At 44.0% G+C, this 27,802-nt stretch overlaps 1 protein-coding gene across 5 annotated transcripts in view; it reads left to right on the top strand.

Moving 5' to 3' along the window:
• Window positions 1-27,030, top strand: part of ZFYVE16 (zinc finger FYVE-type containing 16) — a 27,193-nt gene extending 163 nt beyond the window's left edge. Inside the window, exons 1-18 of one of the 5 annotated variants that reach the window (XM_039696314.1) lie at window positions 1,093-1,266; window positions 7,556-7,664; window positions 7,849-10,004; window positions 13,104-13,200; window positions 14,059-14,235; window positions 15,038-15,186; window positions 17,054-17,429; window positions 18,067-18,189; window positions 18,287-18,442; window positions 19,019-19,243; window positions 20,513-20,595; window positions 22,433-22,537; window positions 22,950-23,100; window positions 23,271-23,351; window positions 23,884-24,046; window positions 24,406-24,511; window positions 24,916-25,080; window positions 25,344-27,030. In XM_039696314.1, the coding sequence (XP_039552248.1) occupies window positions 7,595-7,664; window positions 7,849-10,004; window positions 13,104-13,200; window positions 14,059-14,235; window positions 15,038-15,186; window positions 17,054-17,429; window positions 18,067-18,189; window positions 18,287-18,442; window positions 19,019-19,243; window positions 20,513-20,595; window positions 22,433-22,537; window positions 22,950-23,100; window positions 23,271-23,351; window positions 23,884-24,046; window positions 24,406-24,511; window positions 24,916-25,080; window positions 25,344-25,505 (4,545 nt within the window). In that variant the 5' untranslated portion in view covers window positions 1,093-1,266; window positions 7,556-7,594 and the 3' untranslated portion in view covers window positions 25,506-27,030. Of the gene's footprint in view, window positions 1-1,092; window positions 1,277-2,145; window positions 2,744-7,555; window positions 7,665-7,848; window positions 10,005-13,103; window positions 13,201-14,058; window positions 14,236-15,037; window positions 15,187-17,053; window positions 17,430-18,066; window positions 18,190-18,286; window positions 18,443-19,018; window positions 19,244-20,512; window positions 20,596-22,432; window positions 22,538-22,949; window positions 23,101-23,270; window positions 23,352-23,883; window positions 24,047-24,405; window positions 24,512-24,915; window positions 25,081-25,343 lie in introns of those variants that run through there. The other 4 variants (XM_039696315.1, XM_039696316.1, XM_039696318.1 and 1 more) reach the window with 4 other exon arrangements.
• Window positions 27,031-27,802: the final 772 nt, after the last annotated feature.

Below are 27,802 nucleotides of genomic sequence, written 5' to 3'. Positions count from 1 at the left end.
GGCCCTCGCGGCCGCGCCCAGGCCGCGCTCCTGGCCCCCGGGCCCGGCCGAGCGGCTGCTCGCGCCCTAGAGCGGCAAGGCGAGGCGTTGTGCGAAAGAAGATTGTTGTGGAAACGCCGAGCTGTGCTGTGGTGGCGTCGCTGTGGGGCTGGTGGCAGAGCGTGGGCGCTGGGCGGAGCGGGGCAGGCCCTGCTGGGCCCCGGGCCTTCCTCAGCCCGGGCACCGAGTGACAGTGACAGCGCTGGGGTGTGATGGCACCGGAACAGACGGGGACACGGCCTGAGGGGGCTGATGGGGCGGCAGTGACGTCACTGTGGGGGTGTGATGTCACAGGGACACGGCCTGAGGGGGCTGATGGAGAGGCAGTGACGTCACTGTGGGGGTGTGATGTCACAGGGACACGGCCTGAGGGGCTGATGGGGCAGCAGTGACATCACTGTGAGAAGTGTGATGTCACTGGGACAGGGCCTGAGGGGGCTGATGGGGCAGCAGTGACGTCACTGTGGGGGTGTGATGTCACCAGAACAGGCACAGGGCCTGAAGTGGCAGTGACGTCACTGGGGGGGTGTGATGTCACCAGAACAGGCACAGTGCCTGAAGTGGCAGTGACGTCACAGGGGGGGGTATGGTGTCACTGGAATGGGCAGGGACAGGGCCTGAGGCAGCAGTGATGTCACTGTGGGGGTGTGATGTCACCAGAACAGGAACAGGGCCTGAGGTGGCAGTGACGTCACTGGGGGGGGTTTGGTGTCACTGGAACGGGCAGGGACAGGGCCTAAGGCAGCAGTGACGTCACTGTGGAGGTGTGACGTCACCAGAACAGGCACAGGGCCTGAGGCGGCAGTGACGTCACCGCGGGGCCTGAGGGTGTGGCATCACGAGACCCGGATGGGAGGGGCGCCCCCTGCCGGGGGGCGCGGGACAAAGTGGGGGGGGCGGGGTGTGTGATCTGCACGGGAGGCTCCGCCCCCTCCCTGAGGCCCCGCCCCTCCTCAGGCCACTTCAGGCGGGGACACCTATCTTCTTCGCTGTCAATCACAAGCGAGACCACGCCCATTTCATCATGCCACGCCCCCTCCCCGGGCTGCGTTGCGCGCAGCGGAGGGTCGAGGCCGCCGCCCGGAGCCGCCGGCGGGGCCGGGGCGGGCCCTGAGGGGAGACGGGCCCCGAGACGGCCCCGAACCGGCCGGGTGAGGTCGGGGCGACGCGGCTGTGGGACTCTGACCTCCGACTGAGGGTACCTGGGTGGGACATTTGCCCCTGGAGGTTCGTGGGTGTGAGCGATATTTCTGCTGCTTTTGTATACGCTGTATCGAGTGTAGTATGTGTACAAAGAGCACTGTGTAGGGTGTATGGAGACTGTATACGGTACATCAAGTGAAATAGGCGAGGTTATTTATAGGTTATGCAGGATACATGTCTGGTGTGTGGAGTGGGATGGACAGTCGTGCATTGTACACTGCAGAGCGCAAAGCATAAAAAAGCGTTTAAATACGAGCAGTGCCGGCAGGGCGCTGGGCGCTGACCCATGTGGGGCCACGGCAGCGGCTCCAGTGTGCAGCTGCTGCTTTGCGGGTTTTATGGGTGCATGAATGAAAATCCTCATAAGCTGAAGGTGATGTGGGATGGAGCTGTGAGAGTGGCAGTGTCCACACTGCTGGTGGAGTTCTGTTCTTCTGAAGAGTCCATGTTGCACTAAGGGGATGGCATTCTTCAAACAACACAATGCGTTGTGGTGTGTCCTGCAGGCTTGTCCTTATATGTCTGAAAACTTTGTTCACCCCATGATTCAGCTCCCAAACTTGCTGTGGCAGCAGCCACCTCAGCTTTTGGGTTGGACAGTAAGTTGTTCTGCTCAGCAAGAATGGTTTTTGTTTTTATTTAAATTTTTCACGCCGTGTTTGCTCAGTTGTGCTGAACTTCTCCATTGGGTGGATGTCTGAAGGGCTCTGTGGGCAGCTGTGCCCTTAAACTTCTTGTCTTTAGGGCTTCAGGCCTGTGTGTGGGTGTATGGTGCCAGGGAGAGGTAGAAAGCTGGTAATTAATTCCTTCCCTTGATGTCTTAGAGTTAAGAGTTAGACAAGGGTCAGGGATAAAAAGGTGTTTATTTTGGTGTTTAATAAGGATTTTTATGGTGTAACACTTCATCACGGTGGAACATACCAAAATGCATGCATGGGGTAGATGGTGTGTGCAATTTTACAGATTGTTAGGTACACTCATTCACAAAAACATGTTTCAATGAAGAGTGTGATTTTTTAATTTTAAAGTCTTGTTTCTTGGGTAGGTGTAAGTTTACAAGATGTGTTTGAGAGGGCTTTTGGTTTCTCAAGACAGTGTAAGGTGTTCTGGCTTCTAACTGTGAGGCTTTCAGGAGTTTGTTCCTTTGATATAGCAGAGTACCCAGATTAGATTAGGCTATTAGGCTTACAGAATTACAGGTATATATGCTAAAGGTGCTGAGAACAGAAAAAGATTTATAAAAGAAAAGACAAAAATCGTCATGGCACCACCCTTACTGAGGGAGAGGGGCACACTGAGCGTTTCACTGTGACCTTTGTGCTCAGTGCTCGTGTTTGTGCTGGGGGTTTTGTTCTGCCTGTGGCAGTTGGGGTGGTGGGGTGGACAAACCCATTTCAGTGCTCCCACAATCCTCCATTCAGCATTCTGCTCAGGGTGAATCTGATGACTGAACACGGTGATGGAGCTGAAACAACGAAACCAGCGAGCAAGGAGGCTGCAGGTGTGTGATCAGAATTGAGGTGGTGGTCATCTCTCTGGAGAGGCGTTCCCTGCTTGTTTTGTGTGCTCCTCTGCCTCTGAACCCCGTCTGGGGCTGCGCTGGTTTGTTTTGTGTGGAAGCAGCCTGGCCTCTGCAGTGGGGACTCAGGTCTGGTGGTGCCCGTACGAGCGAGCCCTGCAGAGAGTGGTGTTCAGGGGTTCTTAGGCGTCAAAAGGCAGCTTGTCTTCAACCTTGAATTGGTTAGCTGGTAATAATTAACCTGCCCAATCTGTTGTGCAAGTTATCGCCGCTGAGAACTGCTCTCTGCCTGCATTTGCAGAGTGTGTCTGGAAAAAAGCCCTGACAATCCATCCTGTGAGCTGGCCACCCGGTATGCCAGCAGCCTGGTGCTATCTCCTCCTGTAAATGAGAGTGTGTTGAGAAATCCCCGGTGGAATGTCGGTTCTGAGCTCTGGAACACGTGCCTGCTGCGTTAGAAGGGATAAGCAATTCGTAAAGGATTTAAGGGAAGTGCTGAAGGCTGTGAAGTGTTCTTAAACGCCCTGTCACGCTTGCGGTCATCGAGATCTCAGGATTTGCATTCCACAGTTAATAGTTAACAGTTTTAATGTGGGGGAAGTGTTGCCTCTGTGTCTTAGGTCTGTGTGGGGAGTGTGTCAGACCATTTGCTGGAGACCCAAGATGAGCCTGATTAGGCACACAAAGGTTTATCTGGAGAAGTGACACGTCCAGTTTGCACTTCTGTGCTTTGGTTATTATGTTCCCATTTTGAGATGGACTGCTTTTTCATCTTGAAGTCTCCTCCTACATAAATATTTAATCTACCTTTATCTGAAACCATGTAGTCTTTCACAGACAGTGATTTAAATATAATTTTTAAAGTTTTTTTAAAAAATCTATACAATGGAACTGGTGAGAGCCTAAAGTTGTATGTCTCCTTGCACTGTTAGGGATTTGTTGCCTCAGGAAAAGTTATGAGCATTACGCTTATTTTTAAAAAATACTAATCTGTGAACCAGTTTAGAGAGTGTTCAGTGACTGTGTTCGGAGCTCTAAAAAACAAATTCCAGTTGTGCCTGCCTAAAAAAACATATACAGCAGTGGTGCTCCTGGTTTCTGATAGCTAGAATGTAGTGTAATTCTTTTGTTACAAGTATAAGTCTTGAAAGAATATGCTCAGAACAAATGCAGTTTGCTGAAGCACGTGGTTCCTCCCGACCCTTCACTCAGGGAAGCAAGCAGCCATTTAATAAAAATGTGTCACCAGAGCTTTTTCATCGCTCCTAATCCAATAATGTCAACATTGGGACAGGCTGCAGGCGAATCCAGGCAGCAGACAATAAAACTTGTTCCTCTTGCTGGAAAAGGGTTTGAAACATGAGAGGTTAGAAGGCTGTTACAATTGTTTGGTGATGCAGACACATGGAGTCAGGACAGAGATGTGCAAGAGCGACACGGGGGTACTGCTGGTCTGCCCTGTTTTGGGGGTTTTGATTTTGTTGTGGCCTTCAGTTTTTTTGCTTGTAGCTCTATTGAAAACCTATGAAAAGTTTGAGGAAAGAGTAATGAAATTAGGAATAATGCATATGCTAGTTTTTCAAGGTTAGGTTAGTTATTCAAAGTACTTCACCAAGTCAAATAACCATTTTATTTAAAAGATAGATTTAACCAAAGAAAGCAAGGTTGCTGGGTTGGTAAACCAAGATATGATGGTTTGGTGAGCTCTTTGTGAAAGTGAGTTAATCTGTATTAAATAGCTGTAAATATTGGCATATGGTTTTAGTTCTGCAGTTCTTTTCATTGAGTTCCAGCTTTTTCTGGAGACTTTAGTGGGCCAGTGCTGTACAGCATCAATGCACCCTTCTAATTAGCGTTATAGTCTAAAAATAGATACTGTTGTCATCTAATGACGCCCTTATGCTTAAATCAGAATTTGTTTGTCTGTCTCTCAAGAGTGCAACACAGTGAATATTTAAGTAAAAGACAAAGGTAGATGAAATAATTGCTTACCTCTTGCCCATATTTTTTCCAAATGGTGAAGGTTTTTGTTATTTATAAGCTTCTGTTGTTATTGATATCTGTGATAAGTGGTGAGGTTGTATAATAAATACCTACAGAGGACACAAACCAGCATTACACATCCTCTGATGCCCGGTTTTCTTGTAACCCTTCAATATTTCCTGTTAATGTGGTCTATCTGAGTATTGACTGCCCAGAGATACGTGCTTTGGGGACGGGATCTGTCCTTTGATGTCTCCCAGTGAATCACCAAAAGCTGTTAATCGTGTAAGGCTCTTAATTGAAATAACTTCCAGTTCATGTTGCTGCATCCCCCTTGCCGGGAGGTCGTGATTGTTACAGGAAGGAGCCGTGCTCGGATGGGTGAGGAGAAGGAGGCTGTGCTTGCTGCTCTGCCAGCCCTCTGGACAGCAGTCAGGGACTTGTATTAGAGTGCAGCCTGAGGACCTGGCTGTGACTCACTGCTGGCCACGGGCATCCAAACACTGACATAGTCAGGCTGTTCATTTTCTGTGAAAAACACCAATCGCTTGTGTCAACATTTTAACAGTTTAATGGTAACAAAGTGGTTATAAAATAGTAATACAAACTAGAGCAATAAGAATTTGGACAATCAGAGTTAGGACAATAAAAAACCCAAAGAATTATGAATGTTCCTCTTGAAAGCATGGCTTGCTAACAAAGGATTAACTCTTAAAAGCAATAGCCTGTTGCATATTCACATACCTTATACCTGATTCAAAAATTCTTTCCAAACAAAAGCTGTTTTCTGGTTATTGTCAGCTTCCTCTCCTATCTTGTAAATCAGTCATCTCAGTCCCCACCAAGTCTGGTCTTTCCCGATAAGGGGGCAGTAATTCTTCTCTTGAAACTTTTGGTGTCTTGTTGCTGTTACCTCTGTGTGAATCATTTATTGAGCTAGTTAGAAAAAGTATCTTACATCGCATAGTTTATCTTTTAATATTACGTTATAGCCTAAAACTATGTTTAACACACACTTATTAAGGGATTAATACAGCATTATTGTCAGCTTCCTCTCCTATCTTGTAAATCAGTCATCTCAGTCCCCACCAAGTCTGGTCTTTCCCGATAAGGGGGCAGTAATTCTTCTCTTGAAGCTTTTGGTGTCTTGTTGCTGTTATCTCTGTGTGAATCATTTATTGAGCTAGTTAGAAAAAGTATCTTACATCGCATAGTTTATCTTTTAATATTACGTTATAGCCTAAAACTATGTTTAACACACACTTATTAAGGGATTAATACAGCATACCTTTCTAACATAACACATATAATATTAATTTTAATATTTGTGAAAAGCCAGTCATATAAATGATTACATTTGATTAAAAATGATTACATTTTTCACAATTTTGGCTTACATATGGGCACAAAATACTGCGTTACTGCTTTTTTGTTTCATCTTTATAGCCTAAAACTATGTTTAACACACACTTATTAAGGGATTAATACAGCATACCTTTCTAACATAACACATATAATATTAATTTTAATATTTGTGAAAAGCCAGTCATATAATAATCATTTTCCACAATTTTGGCTTACATATGGGCACAAAGTACTGCGTTACTGCTTTTTTGTTTCACCTTCCTTAAAGCTTTTGCGAGTGTCTACTTGAACTACACATTGCCTTAAAGTGTTCTTGTTCCATGCATATTAATGTGGTAAATGATTGCATCACATGAGGTGAACAGTTACAGATTGACACAGGTTAAAGCTCCTGATCTGAACTATTCAGTGAGAGGACACCTTAGAGCTAGAGGGGGAGTTATGGCATGAAATCTAGATCTGTAGCTGCAGGGGGGTTTGAGTGGTGTGAGGGGATTTGAGTGTTTGCTTGGGCTCTGAGCTTTTAGAAGGATGACTGGGCATTACTCGGTGGTCAGAGCACCAGTGGCATTGGGGTAGGGTGTGAGGTCAGAGGCTGAATGCCCTGATAAAATCAGAAGGAAAACTGGACAGCTCTCCACAGGTCTGGTTTACACATTAGACTAAATGGATCTCAGTCCCTTCAGTTTGCTCAAAGGAAGTGTAAATATTGATTTCTGGGTAGGTAGCTCCACTGTTTGGGTGTTCAGCCATTGAAGAAGATGTGCAGTTGGAAAGCAATTCTGAGTGACCAAAAAGGCATAAAATTGAGTGGCTGGAAAGGTTCATTACACAAATAAACCAGAGTATTTTGCAGTAGGGAATGTGATTGATAAATAAATAGCTTTCTGATGACCTGGTAAATCTGTAAATAAGAGTTTCACGTTCTTGGGGTCTCAGAAGTATAGTTATTTGTGTGTTTTAAATAGATATAAATAATGAGCTCAATTACCATGTTGGATTTTAAATTTTTATTATTTACACAATTCAGTTGTGTTGAAAGGTAATGACGCCCTATTTTGTTCTTTGCCTGTGAGCTGTGTGGCATAAAGTGTTTATGGGGTCAGACTGGAAGATTCTAATATTCCTTGTGGTTTTAAACATGCTGACATTGTAATGCCATAGCAGATGCTTTCAGATGCTTTTTTCGTTTTTGATAAGTAGCCTCAATTCTGCAGTTTGAAGTGAATTTGGGGGTGCATTCTTCATAGTGCTGAGTACACTGAGCATATCCAGAATACTTAAGAGGCTGCAGCCCTGTTTGTGCTTAGGTTTTGTTTACATGGAGAGAGAAAAAAGTATTAATAAAAATAAAAGACCACCTCATATGAGCTGCTGTCTAATATGAACACTTGGGCTTTGTAAACAAGAAATGCTTTGAATTACATGCTGTGTTTTTCTCTGTAGGTTTAAGAAGGCTAAAGCTTCACTAGAACTGTGACTAGAATGGACAGTTACTTTAAAGCTGCTGTCTGTGACTTGGACAAACTGCTTGATGAATTTGAGCAGAATACAGGTTGGTTTCTGCACTGCCTTTTTAGTGGAAGTACATGGTCAAATGACTGTTACCATGGAGTTTGAAAGTAGCATCTGCTAAGAAAAAGCTTGTATTGATGAATAGATGGGGTTGAGAGGGAGTACACTGTGGAAAGAGAGGAGTCTTATAAACTTTGCTTTTGATCTCTTCTTGCTTAAAATAGATGAATGTGAGTGCTTCAGAACACCTCAAAATCCATACGACTCAAAGCTCTCTTCAGTCCTGGATTGCTTAGAGCATGCACACCCCACTCCAGAGCTGCCAGAGGATCCTGCTGGATGTCCTGCCCCAGAGGAGAGCTCTCTCCGTGCCCCTGCAGGCACAAGTGATGTGCTCAGCTTCCCACCACCCAAAGAGAAGGGTCTTGCTGGACCTGACCTCTTGTCCACTGTGGACAGTAGTTCCCTAAATGAAGTTCAGGCTCTGAGCCTGGGAAGGTGTAGCGTGCCTGTGTGTGATCTCGTCAGTGACACAGCAAATTTAATCCCCTCCGTGGCTGCTCCAGAAGGGGCTCAGGAGCTGCACCAGGATGAGTTCCAGTGCAGCCAGGGGCCCGCTGGCTGTGGCGTGTCTTGTGTCCCCATTCCTGTTTGTGTGACTTCACCTGGCTGCAGCAGGGCTGCCAGCACGCAGCAGAGTGATGGGGACTCTGTGTTACAAGATTCAGGGCATCTTACAGCAGAACAAAGTAATAATTCTGCTTTAAAACCAGAGAGTTATGCTGCAGGAACGGTCCTGGGTCTATGTGATGATCAACACAGGACAGAAGCTGTAAAGTGCAATGAAGTACTCAACCACCCTGGACAAACTTCTGCCCTGGATACTGAATGTGTCACTGTAACATCACAGAGCTGGAATGCACACAGTCCCAAAGATGAGGAAGCCTGTGAAAAACTGCCTTTGGAACCACGAGACGACAGTGCATGCTCTGCAGCAAGCAAAGAAGTGTATGGAGGAAATGCTATAGGAAAGGTAGACCCAAACGATGGGAATAATGCTGATTCCATGCCTTCAGATCTGCCAAAGAGGCATCCCTTGCACAACAGCAATGCAACAGGACCTGGGAATTGTGTCTTACCAGGCTCCTCGTGTCGAATAGGACCTGAAGTAGAATTGGAAAAGAAAGTCACAGAAGAGAATGTAGGTAGTGAAGAACTTAATAGCAGTGAGATACCAAGCAGTGTTTTCAGTTCGTGTATGTCAGCTGAGGATGTCCAGACATCTCTGTCTTGTCTTTCCCTTCCTGTGTCCATGTGTGGTTCACTAGCTGTAACAGAAGAAAAGGTTAATCTTCTACCTCAAAATGCTGTGCCAGAGGTTATTAGTGATACTGTAACTGTTCATGCTGGAGAGTCTGAAACTCCTCTCCCTGGCAGGGAATCCTGTGAAGATGCTAGCTGGCATGAGCAAGAAGATGTAGCTGAAATCAGTGACAGTATTGCAGAAGAAAGTGGAGATGGAGAGAAGTACAGCACTGAGAATATAATTGGTGATAGTGATTCTCAGCAAATTCAGGCTTTTGCTTCTGCTTTTCTAGACCTTGGAGCTGAGCCATATGGTGTTGGTGAAGACACTTTTTATGATGAGAGCCTGAGCACTGTTATGGCTGACTTTACTGTGGAGGAGAATGTTATTAAAAGTGATATTCTAATAAGCGACGCTGAGCTTGATGATTTCTTGTATGGACAAAGTCTGCAGTCCAGTGTGTCTAAGTCTTCAGACAATGACGGTAACTTGGTGGAAGCTGATGTAGATGGAGGGAGTTTAACAGATCTGAACAATCTGGATTTCACAGAGGTCGATGAAGAGCTTATGCAAACAAAACTGGAGGAGATAACAAGCATTAATAGCAACCTTAAAGCATCTATTCCTGACAATGAAGTGGAAGCTGCAGCAGAGGTCAGCAAGTCTCAAAGTCACAGCATGACTGAGAGTGGCAGTGGAGCTCTGGCTTCTGATGTTTGTATTAAAGGTGCAAGACCAAAGCAGTTGCTTGACCTTTCCCAAGGAGCTGCTGGTCAGAAACAACTGAATAGAACAAATGTACTTGAAGGAGAAAACCAGGAACGTGGTTCTGTTAGCTCAGAAGCTCCCCTCTCAGACACCAGTGTAAATGTTGGTAGTACTGACCCTGGGGAAAGCAGCTGTGAGGCTGGAGGCAATCAAACATCTGAAAGCACTGAGCCGCGTAAAGCACCTGCAGCTCTGTCGTGGAAACAGCCCCTGTGGGTCCCAGACTCAGAGGCACCCAACTGCATGAACTGCCAGGCCAAGTTCACCTTCACAAAGAGAAGACACCACTGCCGAGCCTGTGGGAAGGTGAGGTGCTGGGGAGGGGTCCTGGGCTGCCACAGGAAAAGGCATGACCAAGATAGAGAGGGGAAAGAATATTGACAGGAGTTTTCTAGGCTGAAAGTACTTTATTTAACAAAGAGCAGGTTTTATTTTCCCTCCACAGGAACCTAGAGACTGTTGGAAAAGACTGATGCTAATTAAGAAACGCACGACCTTTTTTGTAAAAATTATGATTAAAGAGAAGTACAAAGTATGTTCTTACCTGCCATTACTGGCTAGGTTGGTGTGTTTTGCATAGAGTAGGGGAATTGAGATGATGGGCTAATTCATCATGATCATATTGAATCAGCCACTTATTGAGCTTTTAACCTCAGTATTTATGTTCTAAAAAATGGAGGTGGTGATGGTGAGAATCCAGTGTTTCACTAGTCATTATAACTGTAGGGCACTGCCCATGAACCTGAAGGAATTGTATTTTTTCACTAGCTGTAGCAGCAGTACCAATGCAAAAGGATTTTGCACTGTCTTCCAGTGTGTTTAGATGTATGATTTCCTAAGGAACTCATATCGGGGGAAAAGTATGTGATTCACCAACAAAGTGAGTAATTGCAGAACTTTTTTTTCAGCCTGAGATCTTCTATAGAGAGTAAATGATGCCAAAGCTGACACTCAGTTCAGAATTCCCTTGTGATCAACTGTGGCTTGCACTAGTGCATAAATGGAAATGCTAGCAATATTGGTGACCTCACTGTTCAGTGGTGCTCTGTAAGCTCTAAGGATCAAGAGACAGGACAAAGCCCAGTATCTAAATTTTTGCATCTCCAGTGTTAAGCACCACCTGGAAAGGCACAGTAGTTTTTCTTTCCACCTCTCTTCTAGCACTGTGTATTCAAAGCATGATGCTGATTTACTTAGCTGCAGCCGGTGTGAACTAAAATGTAGGTGTGAATTGAGATGTCCAGGAAATTAAGAACTCCTTGTGCTGACCTGGCAGCCATTGAACTTACTGCCAGAATATCCTGGTGAGATTCTGTGGTGGTTTAAAGCACAGTCCTTCAGAGTGGGTTCTGCTTTGGTCATGAGACTAACAGACTTCAGGTTCCTGTTTTACATGTGCAGTGAAGTTCTCACACCTTGTCTGGAGATGGGAGACCCTTCACTGCACAGTGCTGCTGACAGCTGTGACTGTCAGCTCAGGGGCTCTTGGCAGAGCAGCAGTGTAACTAGGGAGCATCACAGTGTCTCTTTATTAGGAGAGGGAGTGAAGGCAGCATGAGTTGTCTAAACCTTACAGATATGGGAGTGCTGTGCAATTACAGCCTTTCTGAATGTGCAGCTTAACTTTCTGCTTCTTAAGACTTTCTTTTTAATAGCAACTTTTTTGTCTCAAAAAATCCCAAAGCAGACATTCCCTGTAGAGCTGTTGTTTGTTGTGTTTTCAGCCATTTAGGAACTAAGGGAAAACTGTTTGGAATTCACAATTGTCCTCTATGGACTGTTCTAGAAGACAACTGTATGGATTCCCATACCTCTTTTTTATCAATGAAAATAGCAGCACTTGTGGACTCTGGCATCTGAGGTAGAGGGAAGTGTGAAGTTCATGGTCCCTGTTTTCTCTCTCTTCTGCAGCCCTCACAAGGCCAAGCAGCTTTGCAGTTCCATTGTCCAGTTTGTCTCTTGCTGTGGTACCCTTCTTTCCAGTTCAACCAGGACCCAGTTGTTTGCTCAACAGCCTGCTGCTCACCTCCTTTCTGCTGTCCCTTAGTTTGCCTTCACCTTTTGGGTGCGTTAGGATTAATCCTCCTGCAGTCCCCTGCAGGTCCCAGTGTCACCAAGGGTATAAGGAGAACACTCCTTGCTGGGGATTGTGCTGCTTGGCATTTAAACCCTGAAGTGGATTGTAACGGATTAGCAATTAATCCTTATCAGTTACATTCTTGACATACATACTGAGCATGCGTGTTTCCTGGTGAGGTAGATTACCTGTGGCACTAATCCAGAAGCAGCTGGAATAGTTTCTTTTTTTACCTCATATTACGCTGATCAATCACTGCTTTTGCAGTGACTTTTCCTGCTTGGAGGAGTCCATTGTAATAACTTTTTCCTATGCCACTCCTGTTTGAGATTTCCCTCCCTCCTTCCCCCCTCAGCCTTGTTCCACTTCATTTTGCTTGATTGGGAACAATTAGGAGTAGAGAACACCTTTAGGGGTTTCACAAGACCTTTTGTAAAGGGTCCAGAGTCTGCATATAGCTAAAAATGGTGTGACTCATTAAAGACTTGCAGATCATCCTTGAGAGAACATAAGGGGAAAGTGACAAAAGCTGCAGATATTTATGGCGACTCTTGCAAAACATCAGGTATTCTAAAAACTTAATTCTTTGAATGAGATTGTGTAGTTGTTGTCCAGGCTAATGAGACACACTTCCTCCCCCCATTTCTGCTTAAAAATAGACAGGATATATACCCTGTTGGAATAGAAGAGCATATTCTGTTCTTCCAGAGCAGCGTTCTTTGGAAATACTTGTCTGAAGGGAGCTTGTCCCATGCAGGCAGCACTGCTTGTTCTTGCTGAGGGAGCAGGAGAGCCACTCAGCAGCCCCAGCACGTGAGGCAGCCTGCCCCAGCAGCCTGCAGCAGGGAGCTCTGGGCTCTGCCAGGCTGGAGAGGCAGCCTGGAGTGCCTGGCAGAGTGTTACAGCTTCCTGAAGCCGTGGTGAGCACACAGGCCTGCAGGGGTGGGCTGAAACACCAGAGCAAATCCCAGCTCTGCGCCTCAGGCCATGGCCCTGGCACTGTTGGCTGCTGTGGAATACTTATGGCAGGATCACAAGCAGGATTGAGAAGAATTTGGGATAGGTGGTGCAACCTGAAATTTTTTTCATCACTCCAGAGAAGAATTTTATTATAATTTCAGTTGGGTCTTCCATGTTGCTGCTTTCTTCTGGGTGTGTATCATGGGTTTTGGTTTTGTTGTTCTTTTTTTTTCTGAGGATTTCTTTGTCAGGAATTAAGATACAGGCTTGAATACAAGGCAGTAGATGGTTTAGAATAAAGCAAGCGTATTTTCCTATTCGCTGTGCAATAGGTCTATAATATTTGATGCAATCCTCTTCTGATTCAGGTTTTTTGTGGTAGCTGTTGCAAACGAAAATGCAAACTGCAATACATGGAGAAGGAAGCAAGAGTCTGCACTGGCTGTTATGATGATATTAATAAAGGTAAAGAGGTTTTTTTTAGTAATTGCAGTAATCATTGAACTACCTTTTTAACCTTTGTTCTTTCTGGGCATCTTGATTTCTTTTGTTGGTGTAGGTTTTCCTATTTCTGAGATGGAGGATAAAGAGAATAATCCTTAGTTGGATTCCAGCTCTTATTTTGAACTTTGAGTCTTGAGTTTTTTCTTCTATTAAAAAAAAATTAGTTTTTAAATCCATAAGGCTAAATAGAAAGTTACAGAGGAATACAATTTGAGTCATCTGTGACAGGAACCTAGCAGAAGTTCTCCTCCCTCCACAGTAGCCCTGTGCGTGTTTAAAGGCCACATCCCTGCTTGTTCTCACATGTTTGCCCACTCTGTGCAGCTTCCTGTCCTGGTGTTTGTACCAGTCACTTACCAGGGCTGCAGAAGATGACTCATCAGATAACCTTTTCTTAACTGGAAGCTAACCATGGATGCTTATGAGAGCATCAGGAGAAAGAGTTGAGGTCCTGTTGATGAGTATGTAAATGACAAGCTGAAAACATGTCAGATTTTTAATAGGCACCTGAGTGGAGCTCAGCGTGACAGATGTGACATGTGTTTGCCCCAAGTGGCTGGGGGCCACAGTGAGGTAGTCACTGCAATGCTGCCAGGAGAAAAAGGGGAGGACTCTTTGTCTCATGAGAAATGAGGCAATTATGCAGGTAGAAAATCAATCTAAATTTTCTTCCATGCAGCAGTTTGAGTGTTTATTTTCCATAGCTAGCTCACAGACTGTACATTGCCTCTGCCAAAAAACCCCACCCACCTAAAGTACTGCTCTGCAAATGAAAGTTAATAAATTGTGATATCTTAAAAACTAACCACATTATTTTAGCACAGGCATTTGAAAGGATGATGAGTCCAACTGGTCCTGTCCCCAATTCCAGTGTCTCCTCTGAGCATTCTCCAGCTGTTCCACCTGTAGAGGAGGCCCAGACACCCGGGGGTGCCAGCTCTCCTTCACCATCTGCACTGTTGCCTACATCAGCACTTAAACAACCTGGTCCTGAAGGTACAGATCCTCAGTATAACACACATCTAACACTGTGAGAGTCTCTTTGGAAAGAGCTGCAAGCTGCTTCTCACATCTGGGATTTGTAGTTGGTATTTTTTGTGTGAAACAGGAACACTCTGAATGGAAGCACTTTCACTTCCCAGTTTTGGTGCCAGGCCCCAGGTGGTCCTAAATCTCCATTTATGAAAAGTGGGTGTTACTTTTGTCATTCCCCTCTCTGTTTACATTGTTAATCTTTTCATGTAGCTGTTCATTCTATAATTTTTGCATCTCTTGGGAGATCTCTGGCTTGTGTTGTACTGCCAGTCTTTGAGTAGAAACAAAAAGTGGCTGTTCAGGGAGAAGTTACAAGGGAGAAGCAAACCTTCATTCTCTGTGTAAATACAAATGATTAGTGGCTAACTAGTGTCTTTGTTCCACTTTTGTTAAACATCTGACATTCTTCAAAGAAAACACATTGTTAAACAAAATGATAGATCAGCTTTTTTTGGAGTGTGTTCCGTCTTTTAGGTGTGATACGCATTTCATTCTTGCCTCACTACAGAGGGTGATTGTGGAAGTATCGTTCTGTAATATCAATTATTTAATATGAGATTTAACTGCAGCAGGGCAGCTTCCTCTGCCAGTCAGAGGCTACATTGCCTGATTGGGACTGGCTAATGCCACCCTGTGCTTTGTTCCAGTGAACAGAGTCTCTGTCCACGTGGTGGGGAGAGTCTCTGTCCATGTTCTGTCCCTCTCAGCTGCCGGAGCGCTGTAACTCGCGATAACATGGAGCTGTTGTTCTCACCTGTCACAGGGCTGTGCTCCAGAGAGCAGAAGAGGGTTTGGTTTGCAGATGGTATCCTGCCAAATGGGGAAGTAGCAGACACAGCAAAGCTGTCCTCAGGAGCGAAGAGGTCGCAGGACTCCAGCCCAGAGAACCCAGACCTGCCCAAGACGCCTGCGGTAGGAGCCGGGATGGTTCAGCTGCACAAATCACATGTTGGGAGGCCTTTGCTTGCCAGGGAGGGGGCCCTTACACACCATGGCTTCTGAGTCACAGCCTTTGGAATCAGAGACAATGTTTTTGACCAAGCTGTGAAGTCCTTGGATTGAAAAGCATTGTAGTAATTTTCAATTTGAGTAAAACCGAGCAAAGTTTACAAAGGAAAACCTTGTTTTGTTTGAGGTATCTGTGAACTTAAAAACTGATATGGCTGAAAATGTGCCATACCAGTTTTTTCACTACACAGTATGTGATGAACCACTTGCGTGAAGGTGACCTCAGCCACAGTTCTTAAGGCTGTAATTAGCAACGTGCTTATAGTACAAGTTTGTGGTTGTTTATTGTTATTTCCAGTGGCCTGTTATATTGTATTTTATATATATTATGTAATCCATCAGTTTCCCTGCTGGATTAGACTAACCAACTTGCTTAGTGCCCTGCAGTTATAGGGCATTATATGGTGCAACAAAATCTGTGTATTGCTTTTAATGTGAACTAACACTGAACTGAGAGGGGGATTGGTTTTCTAATCATGAGTCACATGCATACCAGTGAATGAACTGCACTTTAAAAGAAAAGTCCAAAGAAGAGGTGTAAGTTTGCTGTGGGAAGACTTAGCAAGATTCCTTAGGTGAAGCCTTTTTAAGGTAACACATAGCACTGAGGCACTGTGTCAAGTAATAACTTAAATTCCATGATTCTCACAGCACTCACGAGTTTTTAAAATATATTGCTAAAGCTAAAAAACCAGATCGTTAATATTTGTATATAGAGATTCTGAACACTTAACAGATGTTTAGCATTTAATTCAGCTTTTACTCCTGAAGAACTGTAGTAATCAAATAAAAAAAGGGTTAGAGTAAACAAAAGATACAGCCTGTCTCATATTTTGGGGAAAGAGTAGGACGTTTGCACTTGCAGAAGATGGGCAATGTCTGAAACTAAAAGCAGCATGGACAATGTGAGTGGACAACAATTAGTTGATAGTTCTCCTGTGCAGTCTCAGAAGCTCAGACAAAACCAGCACAGTGCAGCTCTGAAGCAAAGGCAGCACAAAATCCTGGAAGTGTGTGAAGGGCAAAAATGCCAAGTGGTATGAAACGCCCACAAGCAGATTCAGGGAAGAAATCTGTTATTACCCACTTTAGCCCTGGTTTTGTCAGTGTTTTTGAGGAGTCTTCCCTTTGGAGTTGGTGGCTTTTTTAAATTTTGTGACAGCATATTTGTTAAATGGAGGATTTGCTGGAAGCTGATGGGATACCAGCAGAACTGCTACAGGGCAAGCATAAAGTTGCCAGGTTTTTTCTTGTGTGGACAAAGTCTTCCCTCTGGATATAGGATGCAAGGCCAAAGGAAGGTAATGTGCATCTCTGTTTTTGTTGGAGGGGTTTTGGGGGATGTTTTTTTTCCTATTTTATTTTTTATGACAGCTGACATCCCAGCATGGCTGTGTTCATGGCTTGTCATACCTGTCTTGTTGGGGGAGCAGTGTGGGACTCCAAGGTAGAAATTAGGCTGAGCAAAGCCACATTCAGCTATTAGTGGAATAGTAGCAATAGTGTAGAAATGTTTGCATTATGCAACTGCTGATCCAGTTTGTGTTACCAAACAAATACATTAACTATGCATCTTCACCCATGTAACTCCTAAACAAAAAATGAGGAGGATCCAGGAGAGATTTGATGGCTTTCTTCCTTCTGATTAGGAGGAAATGTATTCTCAACATTTGTGACAGAATTCATCCTCTTTTTGCTTCTAGAATACTAATAATGAAAGTTTAGCTGCTTATGAGACAGTGTATATTTTTTTGTTATTTCTTCTTCACAGGCTGCAGACCCAAAGGAGGATGACCTGGTAACTGATGCAAATCAAAAACTGAAGGAAGAAATAGATAAGATGACAAAAATAGAGGAATTACATCCTTCTGTTCCATCAGATGGTGCACAGCAGGCCACTCCAGGCCAGAGTGAGGTGACATCTAGTAACAGCTCTGCCCCTCTAGGGACTGAAGAGTGTTCCCCTGCAGCAGCAGAGGGGAGCAGTCCCAGCTCAGTGGGTCAGAGCACACGGGCTGTGCCTGTCTCTGCTTCAAGCTGCAGAGCACTGTGTGGGGTAGAAAACCAGGTGCGACGAGAGATCAGCCTTCTTCCTGATGGTGATCAGCTGCCACCACTTGTGCTTGCACTGGGTGAAAAAGGGAAAGGTAAAGTCTGCTAACATCTTGAGAAAATTGTTGATATTTACTCATAGAATCCTAGAGTTCTTTGGGTTGGAAGGGGCATTAAGCTCATCCAGTGCCACCCCCTGCCATGGCACTATCCATGTGCCATGGATATCCAAGTGCCATGGCACTTCCACTATCCCAGATTTGTAAATACAGACTCATCTGTAAATACAGACTCAAAAAATTGTATTTTAATGCAATTCTCGTGTAATTTATTTGTTGCATACTGGATTGTTGGGTAATGACTGTGCACTGTTAACAAGATCAGTATGTTGTGAGAAGAATGGGTCACCACTTAATTGCATGATGGTGGTGGCTGTGCTCATCAGAGGTACCTGGCAGAATCAGGTATGGATGAGGAGTCAGCACACGTTCAGTCAAGGATTTCCAGAGGAAGGGTAGCCCTGGCTTGCACCTTTCTTAGAAGCTGCTGCTTCAGTTCTCTATGTTCCTTGAATCTTAGGGTCAGCTGTTCCTTGGTTGATGTGTAGCTATTCAAATCTTGGCAGTAACCACCAGGGTAGGAGGATGGGATGACTGTGTCATACAGTGAACTGATTCTTAGTTTGGGTCATTGGCTGGTATTTTGAACTTAATCATGTCTCAATTTATGTAGATCTTCTGGTGGAGGAACGTCCATTTCACCAAAAGGTCGCCTTGCTGCTTGGGGAAGGAGGTCCTAATCCATTGACTTTTATTCTAAATGCAAACTTGCTTGTCAATGTGAAGCTAATAACATGTAAGTATTGCACATTTTCTTTTCCATTAAATCAAGCCTTTTCTTTTTTTGTTCTGTCTTTAAAACAGCATTACTGTGGTATCTTATCTTTTTAAAGATTCCTCAGAAAAGTGCTGGTGCTTCTCAACAAATGGACTGCATGGTTTGGGTCAGGCAGAAATTGTCATTCTGTTGCAGCGTTTGCCAGATGAAGATGTTTTCCCTAGTGAAATATTCAGATTATTTCTTGACATCTATAAAGATGCAATGAAAGGTGTGTCATTTTAATGTCTAACTTTTTCTTGTGCAGAATATTCTTGCTGATCTTTAAAACCTAAAGTTGATAGGTAACTTTTCTTGAATTATTTGTCTAATGATTCTGTTGAAAGAGCTTGCAGTGTTAGGCTAGAGTTCTAAATAACAGAAACAAATGAATTTATGTTTGTTTCATATACTTGCAGGTTCTTTTTTTGTTTAGTCATATTGTGGTGGAGAATCTGGGTATGAGCCCTGAGTCTATGGTTTTTAGTACACCTGGCATTTCATTTTTAGAAGTACAGTGAGGATAAATGTAAATATTTTAGCTCTGTTGCTCAAAGCTCATCAATTGCTGTGTTTAGGACTTCAGGCACTTGTTTGGAGAAACTTATTTTCATAGCCAGGTTCATTTGGTGATGAAGTAGAGGGCTGATATTCTGTGGGTTTGGATACCTGGCAGGCTTCAGGAGGGTGTGAGGGGAATGGTGGGCTGGCAGGTCTGTCAGAGCTCACTGCCTGACAGAGCAGTTCTCTTGGCATGGAGGTGGGAGTGACCCAGCTCTGTAAACACTCTCCATTCCTCTTTCCACAGGAAGGTTCATAAGAAATATGGAAAACATTACTTTTACAGAAAACTTTCTCAGCAACAAAGAGCATGGAGGATTTCTGTTTGTTTCACCAACTTTTCAGCAACTTGATGATCAGGTTCTACCAGATAACCCTTTTCTTTTTGGCATTCTTATCCATAAGTTGGAAATACCCTGGGCAAAAGTGTTTCCAATCCGTTTGATGTTGAGATTGGGAGCAGAATATGGGGGTAAGTTTTAATGGTATCAGTAGCTGCATAAATGTAAAGTTCCCTTTGGAAAATACAAGTAGTTTTAGACAAGCAAACTATTTTAAAATAATCTTTGCAGTATTTTATATTACACTTGGATAAGCCCAGCACGTGAAGCCACCTGGGAGTGTTCATTGTCCTGCTAGACTTCTTTGATTTATTTTTTTTCCTCTGAGCAGATGAGAAAGCTAAGAAACCAAAACTGGAAGTAAAATATAAAGGTCTTTTTGTTTGGTTGCAGGAGAAAGGTTTGAAGGGATGCTCACAAGCCCAGTTTACAACTCTGATAAAATGGTTATTACAATTAAATTATTTGGGTTAAGTGTATTGGCAAAAGATTACTGCTTCATAAACTCAATAAAGGCATTGATAACTTAAAAGGATAACTTACTAATACAGTGGAAACATCTAGGCATGTAAAAAGGCTGTAGCCCACCACTGTAGAAGCTGCAAGTCCATAAATGTGAGACATGGATTTGTGAAGGATTCTCCAAACCTGACTGAAGGCTCACACAGTTGTGTACATGTGCGTGCAAACTCTGAGATAAGGTGTGCTGACTTAGGATGGCCATGGAATAGAGATGACATTGTTGAGAGAGAGATTGAACTACAAACAAGTTTCAAACAATGGCCTTGCAAAAAGACCAGATATTTTTGAGAATTAAACTGTGAAAGATGCATTCCAGCAAGACCACCTGGGGTAAAGTAATATGTGGTTGGTGTCAGGAGTATTAGCAGCATTGTGAGGCTACAGCTAACAGGCTGGAAAACATTTTTAAAGTATTGTAACCTGGAAATAAGTTGGTTTCTGATAGAATGGCATTGAATTTTACATCTCTTATGTCTCACCCTTTAACGCGACTGATATGCAGTAAAATCTTTTAAAACGCCTCCCAATTGCCCCGTCTGTGTAAAGCTGGGAATTATCATCTGTTCATGGACTTCTGGAGCCCACAGTGGACCTCTACCAGCCAGATCCTGTCTGTGTGGTGACAAGGGTGGCAGTGCTTTGTTATTGTTCTTTCTGTGACACATCACTTGCTGAGTTTGTCTTTTTTAACCAGTTTTGTCAGATATAACCATGGGGGAGAACCACACAATGGCTGAGAATTAGAGAAGGGCTCTCCCTCCTTTGGCTGGTCAGATATTGAGACTTAGAGACAGCTTATAGCTGAAAAAATCTACAGAACTAGTGGGAAAACAAGTTTTGGAGTTGTTGGTAGGTAAATATGACCTTTTTCTTCCTAGCCTATCCAACTCCTGTGGTAAGTGTCAGGCACCGGGAGCCGCTCTTCGGAGACATTGGACACACGATTATGAATCTGCTTGCTGTGAGTAGATGCTTCATTGCTGCCCTTCCTGTTGGAATCAAAATTACCTCCAAACAAAATCAAAACATCCTCCAAACAAATGCTGAATCTGGAAAGCAGGGCTAACGTTTTTGTTCTTCATACTTTACTTAAAACTGATGAGAGAGTTAAAAAAGCAGCTTGTTTCACCTTGTATTGTCATGCATTAGTTCTGGTAGTGAGTGAGGGAGGTGTTGGTATTTGCACTGATGCTAGTAGTCATTGTTCAGGTGCATTTCTCTCTTCCAAGCATCATTGTGGTGCAGGGATGCTGGTCTTAAATCTGGCAGTTTTAAATGTGAAGAAACACGTGACAGGCAGATGCTGTGGACTAACTGCAGTACTAGTTGTTTTCTCAGACAAACTTAACCTTGCCACAGTTTTTCAGCTTGACTGTCTTCTGTGAAGGACTTTTTGGCAAAATCATAAGTCTGGAATTCATGCCATTTCCTGCGGAAGCTTTCCCTGTTACCCAAATGATTTGATTTCAGATTGCAGTTTGTCTGTGTTCCTGACCAGTAACATTCCTCTTCTGATACTCACATAGAACTTCCAGCACTTTCCATCCCAGCATTCAGGGCAGGGCCATGGAAAGCAGAACATTGGGCAAATCACTCTAATTTAGGCAATCACTACATCCTCTCCTGGGTCTGGAGACCATCATAGCTGAGATGAAACTGCAGTCTTTGCCCCTTTTTCCTTTTTGCCAGCACAGGTGTGCAGATCACTGCGTAAGGGATCAGCCAGAGGAGGAGCCCCATCTAAGACCAGCAGGTTTCCTCCTCCTGTAGGAGCCTCCCACTGTAGTCCAGGAGCCAGCTCCCAGCCTCACTGGTGCTGTGCCAGTGCCAAGGTGCAGCTGCACCCTCAGGCTTGCTGCTGGATGGGGTTTCTGTGGAGCTCCTTTTCAGGTGGATCAGTTTCTCGGGTTCCCCTTCGTGGCTGTGCCAGCCTGAAGCAGGGGCAGCATGTGCTGCTTGCAGGAGTTTCAGTCACTGCACGGCTGCAGGATGTTCTCAGGGTGGTGCCTTGGCACCTGTGATGCAAATGCCCAGTCAGAGACCATGCAGAGCCTGTCCCTACACAAGTGGCTGAGGCAAAGGGCACCTGTGATTTGCATCCTTAGTGCTGGATGCCTGTCCCATGGGAACCTTAGTGCATGGAGATGTTTTCTAAATACCCTTCTTGCTGCAGCTGTGCTGGTGGAGGGAGGCACCGATTGCCTGGCTCAGCTGGTGAAAAGAGCCTCTTTATACTTGTTGTTCCAGCTGAAGCAGTAAAAGCAAATGAGACCATTTCATACCTAATGTTGTTCTGGAAATAAACAGAATTCTGCCCAAGTGGGTGAGGTGATGGGAGATTACTTCTGTCACAGAAAGGGATAAGAAACGGTGCACTATTCAATAATCTGTCAGTCAAGTTAGAGCTGTAGGGGACAGGCTGAGCCTGCAAAGAAACTCATCTGGATGGTGGCTTCCACACTTCACTTTTCTATCAGAGAGGGAGGATGTGGAAGTTCTTCTCTACCTAAATCACTGGGGTTCTAATGTGAATGAAGTAGCCGTAGAGTAAATACCCGTTGGTTAGTAGAGCTAATTTGTCAGTGCTCTGAATTTATAAATACATTCACTGAGATGCCTGTCACATACACCTGATGGGCAAGAAGGGATCCCTAAGTCTTCAGCCACTCCAAATGCTACTATTTTTTGAAAGTCCTACAGATGTATTTAGAGTACCTTCGTCTAGGTGATGAAGGTAAGGAAAAGGTAAGAAACCAGTACTTTATTGTCTGCTAACAGAAATACTTTGTTTGTTATAGGACCTTAGAAATTACAAGTATACTTTGCATACCATAGACAACCTGTTTGTCCATGTGGAGATGGGTAGAAGCTGTATTAAAATACCTCTGAGGAAGTATAATGAGGTGAGTACAGCCACCTTAGCTTTCTAATCCAAGCTGCTTTAGTCTTCCATTTTTTGTATAACACCAGTCACACCTCTACCATCAGCTGTTGGAAAAAACCTTCCCTGAACTTTATACTGACCTAAATGTGTGATGGGAAGGGTATGTAATTACCTGAGCACACGCTTCCCTCCGCGACACACTGGAAGGTGGATAATGGGGAGCTGAGATTTGGAATGGCTGTTAAGTACTGAAAGATCTGCAGTTTCTTCAGAATCTCCCAGCATGTGTTTTCAAACATTCCCTCTTGCAGATTTCCCGACTATGATGTTTTGCTTAGTAATTAAAAAAAATTAAAGACCCAAACAAAAAACAACCAAAAAACCCCTCTTGGTGAGATTTATCCGTGTAATGACAAACTTTGTGTTGCCAGGTGATGAAGGTGATCAATTCCTCTAACGAACACGTAATTAGCATTGGAGCCAGTTTCAATACTGAGGCAGACTCTCACCTGGTGTGTGTGCAGAACAAGCAGGGCCTCTATCACACCCAGGCCATCAGTGCCACGGGACAGCCCAGGAAAGGTAAGAGCTCTGGGGCACAACAATCACATTTCTACAGCAGAAATGGAAGCTCAGTGTTAGGCTGCATGGAAAATGCATCTCTGGTGTCATACTAAATTGTGTTTAAGTTTAATGTCAGTTATGACTGGAGTTACATGAAGTGGTGCTGACTTCCTTCCTACTTTGTCTAGTTACAGGTGCAAGTTTTGTGGTGTTTAATGGAGCCTTAAAAACATCCTCAGGATTTTTAGCTAAATCCAGTATAGTTGAAGGTAAGAATTTTGTTCTGTTCTGTTCTTAAGAGACTTAAAACGACAAAAAAAAAAAATAGCAAGGTCTTGTGTAAGGTCTTTGTACCCCTCAGCAAGATACATATTTGTTTTCAGGTTTTTAAATTTTGTATGAAACCTATTGCAAAGAAGTGCTGCATAAAAATACATGATAGGTCACCTACTTGTTTTAAAACATTCAAATTTAAACTCTGATTAATCAGTACAGGTCTTTCCTTTATAGAAGTATTTTCATTGCCATATTGCTGAAATACAAATATTGGCACACATATGCAAAAAAAATAATCAGAAATTAACTTTAAATTATCTTTCAGTTTGAGTTCTGTTGACAAAATAGGTTTTCTTCCTCTCTCATTTAACATTTAGTGCTGTAGGTGGGGCATGGAGTACTTTTGTGCATTTATTTATTAGCTGTAGGAGTTGTTTTGTCTCAGTAGAATTTAAGCCAAGATTCTATAAGAAGCTATGCGCTTTTTGTGTGGATAATATGGAATTTTAACTGTTTTTCTTCTAGATGGGCTAATGGTACAAATAACACGAGAAACAATGGAAAGTCTACGTCAGGCATTAAGAGACAAGAAGGACTTCAAAATAACCTGTGGACAAGTGGATACAGGGGATGTGAAAGAATATGTAGATATTTGCTGGGTAGAAAATGAAGAGAAAACCAACAAAGGGTAAATGTACTACCAAAGCCAGACATCTGAAAGATTTCTTGCTCCCAGTGCTCAAATATCTCCCTTCAGTTTTCTGAAATTAATCTGAAATATTCTTGTGACAGAAAGTGCTTGATACCAAAGATGATATGTAGTGTCTTAAACATACAAGATTAGGTTTCTGTTAATGCTGTTAGTTCCCTGCTTAGGATATTTCCCTTTGTACCATCTGTATTGTCATAGTGCAAGTCCTGTATTGTACTTTGTTGTAAAGGTGTTTAAATAGCCTTAAAGGATGGGTAAATATTATTTCATAGAAGCTACTGTATCTATAGTATAAGTGTTGTTTAAATTACTAATCACGCTGTTGTTTTCCATAGAATTTTAAGCCCAGTTGATGGAAAATCAATGGAAGGAACTCTGAGTGAAAAAGCACCACTATACAGAAGCTTCGAGAGAGAGGGAAAAGCTATGAAGTGCACTGAAGTTAGTGAATTACATAGTTCTTGAGCCTCTTTAATTACTTTTTGAATGTTAAGTGGTAATGTGATGGTAGTAAGTGATACTACTAAAATGAGCTGATTTTATGTGTAGCCATCCTGCCAGGCAGAGTGTTCTCTGCAGCTGCTTGGTGAGTTTACACACTTGTTGTTTCTCTCCTCTGAGAAAGACTCAAGGCTGTTGGCAGTGACAGCTCTGTAAATGCCTAATGCAGGCATTCCCGTGGTTCCTGAAGTATTTTGATTGTGTGGGTGAAATGCTCAGGTGCTTTGCCAGCAGACAAGCATCAGAGCTTGCCCTGTTTAGTGTTATGTGATCCTGAACTACTCTTTTTCCTAACTTTGGCATGTAGCAGGCTGCTGACTGCCCTTCCCTTTCTCTGATCTCAGGTTTACCATTTTGTAAAGGATCATGACCTCTGCAGTGCTGTTCCCCACCAGTTTGTAAAAGAGATTGCCATTGCCTGCAGCACTGCTCTTTGCCCTCACCTGAAAACCTTGAAAAGTAACGGGATGAATAAGATAGGACTCAGAGTTTCCATTGACTCAGACATGGTAAGCTTTCAACTTTTATTGCACACTCTCCATCTCCACTGAAGTACCTTCCCTTGTAAATACCTTGGGTCTCTCCAGGAATGTTTAGAGTTCTGCCCTACCCACGATCCAGGCTGAGGATGACATTTGGGGAAGAAGCTGTCTTAGTCATTAATTTCTCACTTCACAGTAGCTGAAATATGCTTTTACTGTGATACAGCACGTTGTGCATAGTCTTGTTAATGCAAGAAGTGTTAATTAATATCAGTATGTTTCCCTCCTAGGTTGAATACTTAGCAGGATCTGGAGGGCACCTTCTTCCACAGAACTACCTGAATGACCTGGACAGTGCTCTGATTCCTGTGATTCACAGTGGGATGTCAGATCCTACAGCTCTACCACTGAAAATGGAATTAGTGTTTTTCATCATAGAACACCTGTCTTGATGAGGCTGATTACATGCATATACTGACTTGCTAGATCTGAACACCAAAGTTGTAATGCTCAAAACACTAGAAATGTTAAAGTTTCTAAACCTTTTATGTTTTAATAGCTTTTCAAACTGTTTTTTAAAGCCCCTCAGATCCTCTCTGCTTCCTCTACCACAAAACAGTTAGTTTGTGTCATGAAGTTCTGGAGGTTGACACTGAATACAGGTGCAGAAGAGTGCAGGTTCTGCTACTCTCACACAGTGGCAGCACTTGTAGGTGTAGTGTGACTCCAAGCCATAGGACTTGCCTCGCCCTCCTAAAGCTGCTGGGGTGCTGTGTGAGCTCTGCAAGAGCTGAGCCCTGGAGCAGGGCTGCCCCAAACGGTTTCCTTTGCACGGGGGGCTCGGAGCCCAGAGCTGCTGTGGCTGTGTGGATAAACACCTCACTGAGGGCCTTAACTGGGGATGTGATGCTGGTGCTTCAGGAACATACGCTCTCAATTAATGTTGTAGAGAGTAACTGCTTTCTTTCTTGTATTTATAAGGATTTGTCTAACTTAAATGGATGCTATTTTTATAAAATGTGCTTTTTTCTTTACTCTGTTCAGAATTTCATACATGATTTGACCTTTCAAGGATTAGGAAAAAACAGATTACCCTTGATGTAATCTACATGTAGCAATAAGTCACACAACAATTCTGCAGTATTTTTTCTGCTCCTGCCTACTGCTTTTGCCACATTTTAGTAGCCAACTTTGCTTTCAGGGAGAACAGATGTATTAAGTCTGAATTTTCACAAACAGGTTGATTTTAGTGGAAGGTGTCCCTGCCTGTGGCAGGTGGGGTTGGGACTCTTTAAGGTCCCTTCCAACCCAAACTGTTCTGGGATTTTTAGTATACCTGAGGTTCTTGCATAGGATGTATTTTTTTATACTGGGTCATTTAGATCTATTTATGTATTTGTGATGCATGAGATTTGTACTGAGGTTCATCAAAGTGCAGTTGGGGTTTGGTAGCAGCCACACAACTGCTTGTCGAGAACAGAACCAGAACGAAATATACTCGAGATCTATATTGTTTTCAGTAAAAATGCTGGTACAATTTTATAATGAGAGTATTAAAACTTGGATGCCTTCTTGATGCTTATAGGGGATATTTTATGTTTTTGTATCAAAAACAATTTGTAATTTAACCTAATCTGCTCTGCTGTTACCTGTGCTTGAACACTCCAGTCCTGGCAGGGTTCAGGCATTGAGATCTCACCCTGGATGGAGCTGAGCTGCATTTCAGCTTCTGTGCTGACTTCTCCTGAGAAGCTGCCGTTAGGGAGACGGGCTGAACCCACGCCCAGTGCGAACAAAACGTGTCCTTGTTGAAAACAAGCTGCACCCAGGCCCTCGAGGGAGCTGAGCACGAGGCTGAACAGTGTTTAGGGTCTGTGACAGGGCCAGGGCACCTGAAGGAGCAGCTGCCTCCTGCCACTTAACCTCTACTAACTCCTTTTCAGTAATGATCAATAAAGTTAACTACAGTGCTTGCAACCTTCCGCCTCTTATTTGTAATGAAACAGAGACGGATTTGGCATGTGTGTGTCCTGTCTCTGCAGCTTTCTGGGACTCATGATGGTGCCCCAAAAATGGGATTCATTCCAACTGTGACTCCCTGCAAAGGTGCTCCACCAGCCCCTGCTCTCTCCCTGCCAGCACCGACGTTCCTGACACAAAGACAGAGCTGGGATCTGCCCCAGCCCTGCCCCTCTGCCAGCAGGGACCCAGCTGCCACCAGGCTGGGTGGCCCCGGCCGGGCTCTGCCCCTGCCGAGCTGAGCACGAGGCTGAACAGTGTTTAGGGTCTGTGACAGGGCCAGGGCACCTGAAGGAGCAGCTGCCTCCTGCCACTTAACCTCTACTAACTCCTTTTCAGTAATGATCAATAAAGTTAACTACAGTGCTTGCAACCTTCCGCCTCTTATTTGTAATGAAACAGAGACGGATTTGGCATGTGTGTGTCCTGTCTCTGCAGCTTTCTGGGACTCATGATGGTGCCCCAAAAATGGGATTCATTCCAACTGTGACTCCCTGCAAAGGTGCTCCACCAGCCCCTGCTCTCTCCCTGCCAGCACCGACGTTCCTGACACAAAGACAGAGCTGGGATCTGCCCCAGCCCTGCCCCTCTGCCAGCAGGGACCCAGCTGCCACCAGGCGGGGTGGCCCCGGCCGGGCTAGGCCCCTGCTTCTGCCCTCAGCACAGGTGGGCCTGAGCATTTCCACCAGGCTGCCAGGCATGGTCTGCACCAACATCCAGATTTCACACA

Source organism: Passer montanus, unplaced genomic scaffold (assembly GCF_014805655.1).
Source record: "Passer montanus isolate IOZ18808 unplaced genomic scaffold, ASM1480565v1 scaffold97, whole genome shotgun sequence".
NCBI lineage: Eukaryota > Metazoa > Chordata > Aves > Passeriformes > Passeridae > Passer > Passer montanus.
The sequence above is the reverse complement of the archived record's forward strand: the minus strand, read 5'-3'. Positions and strand labels throughout refer to the sequence as shown.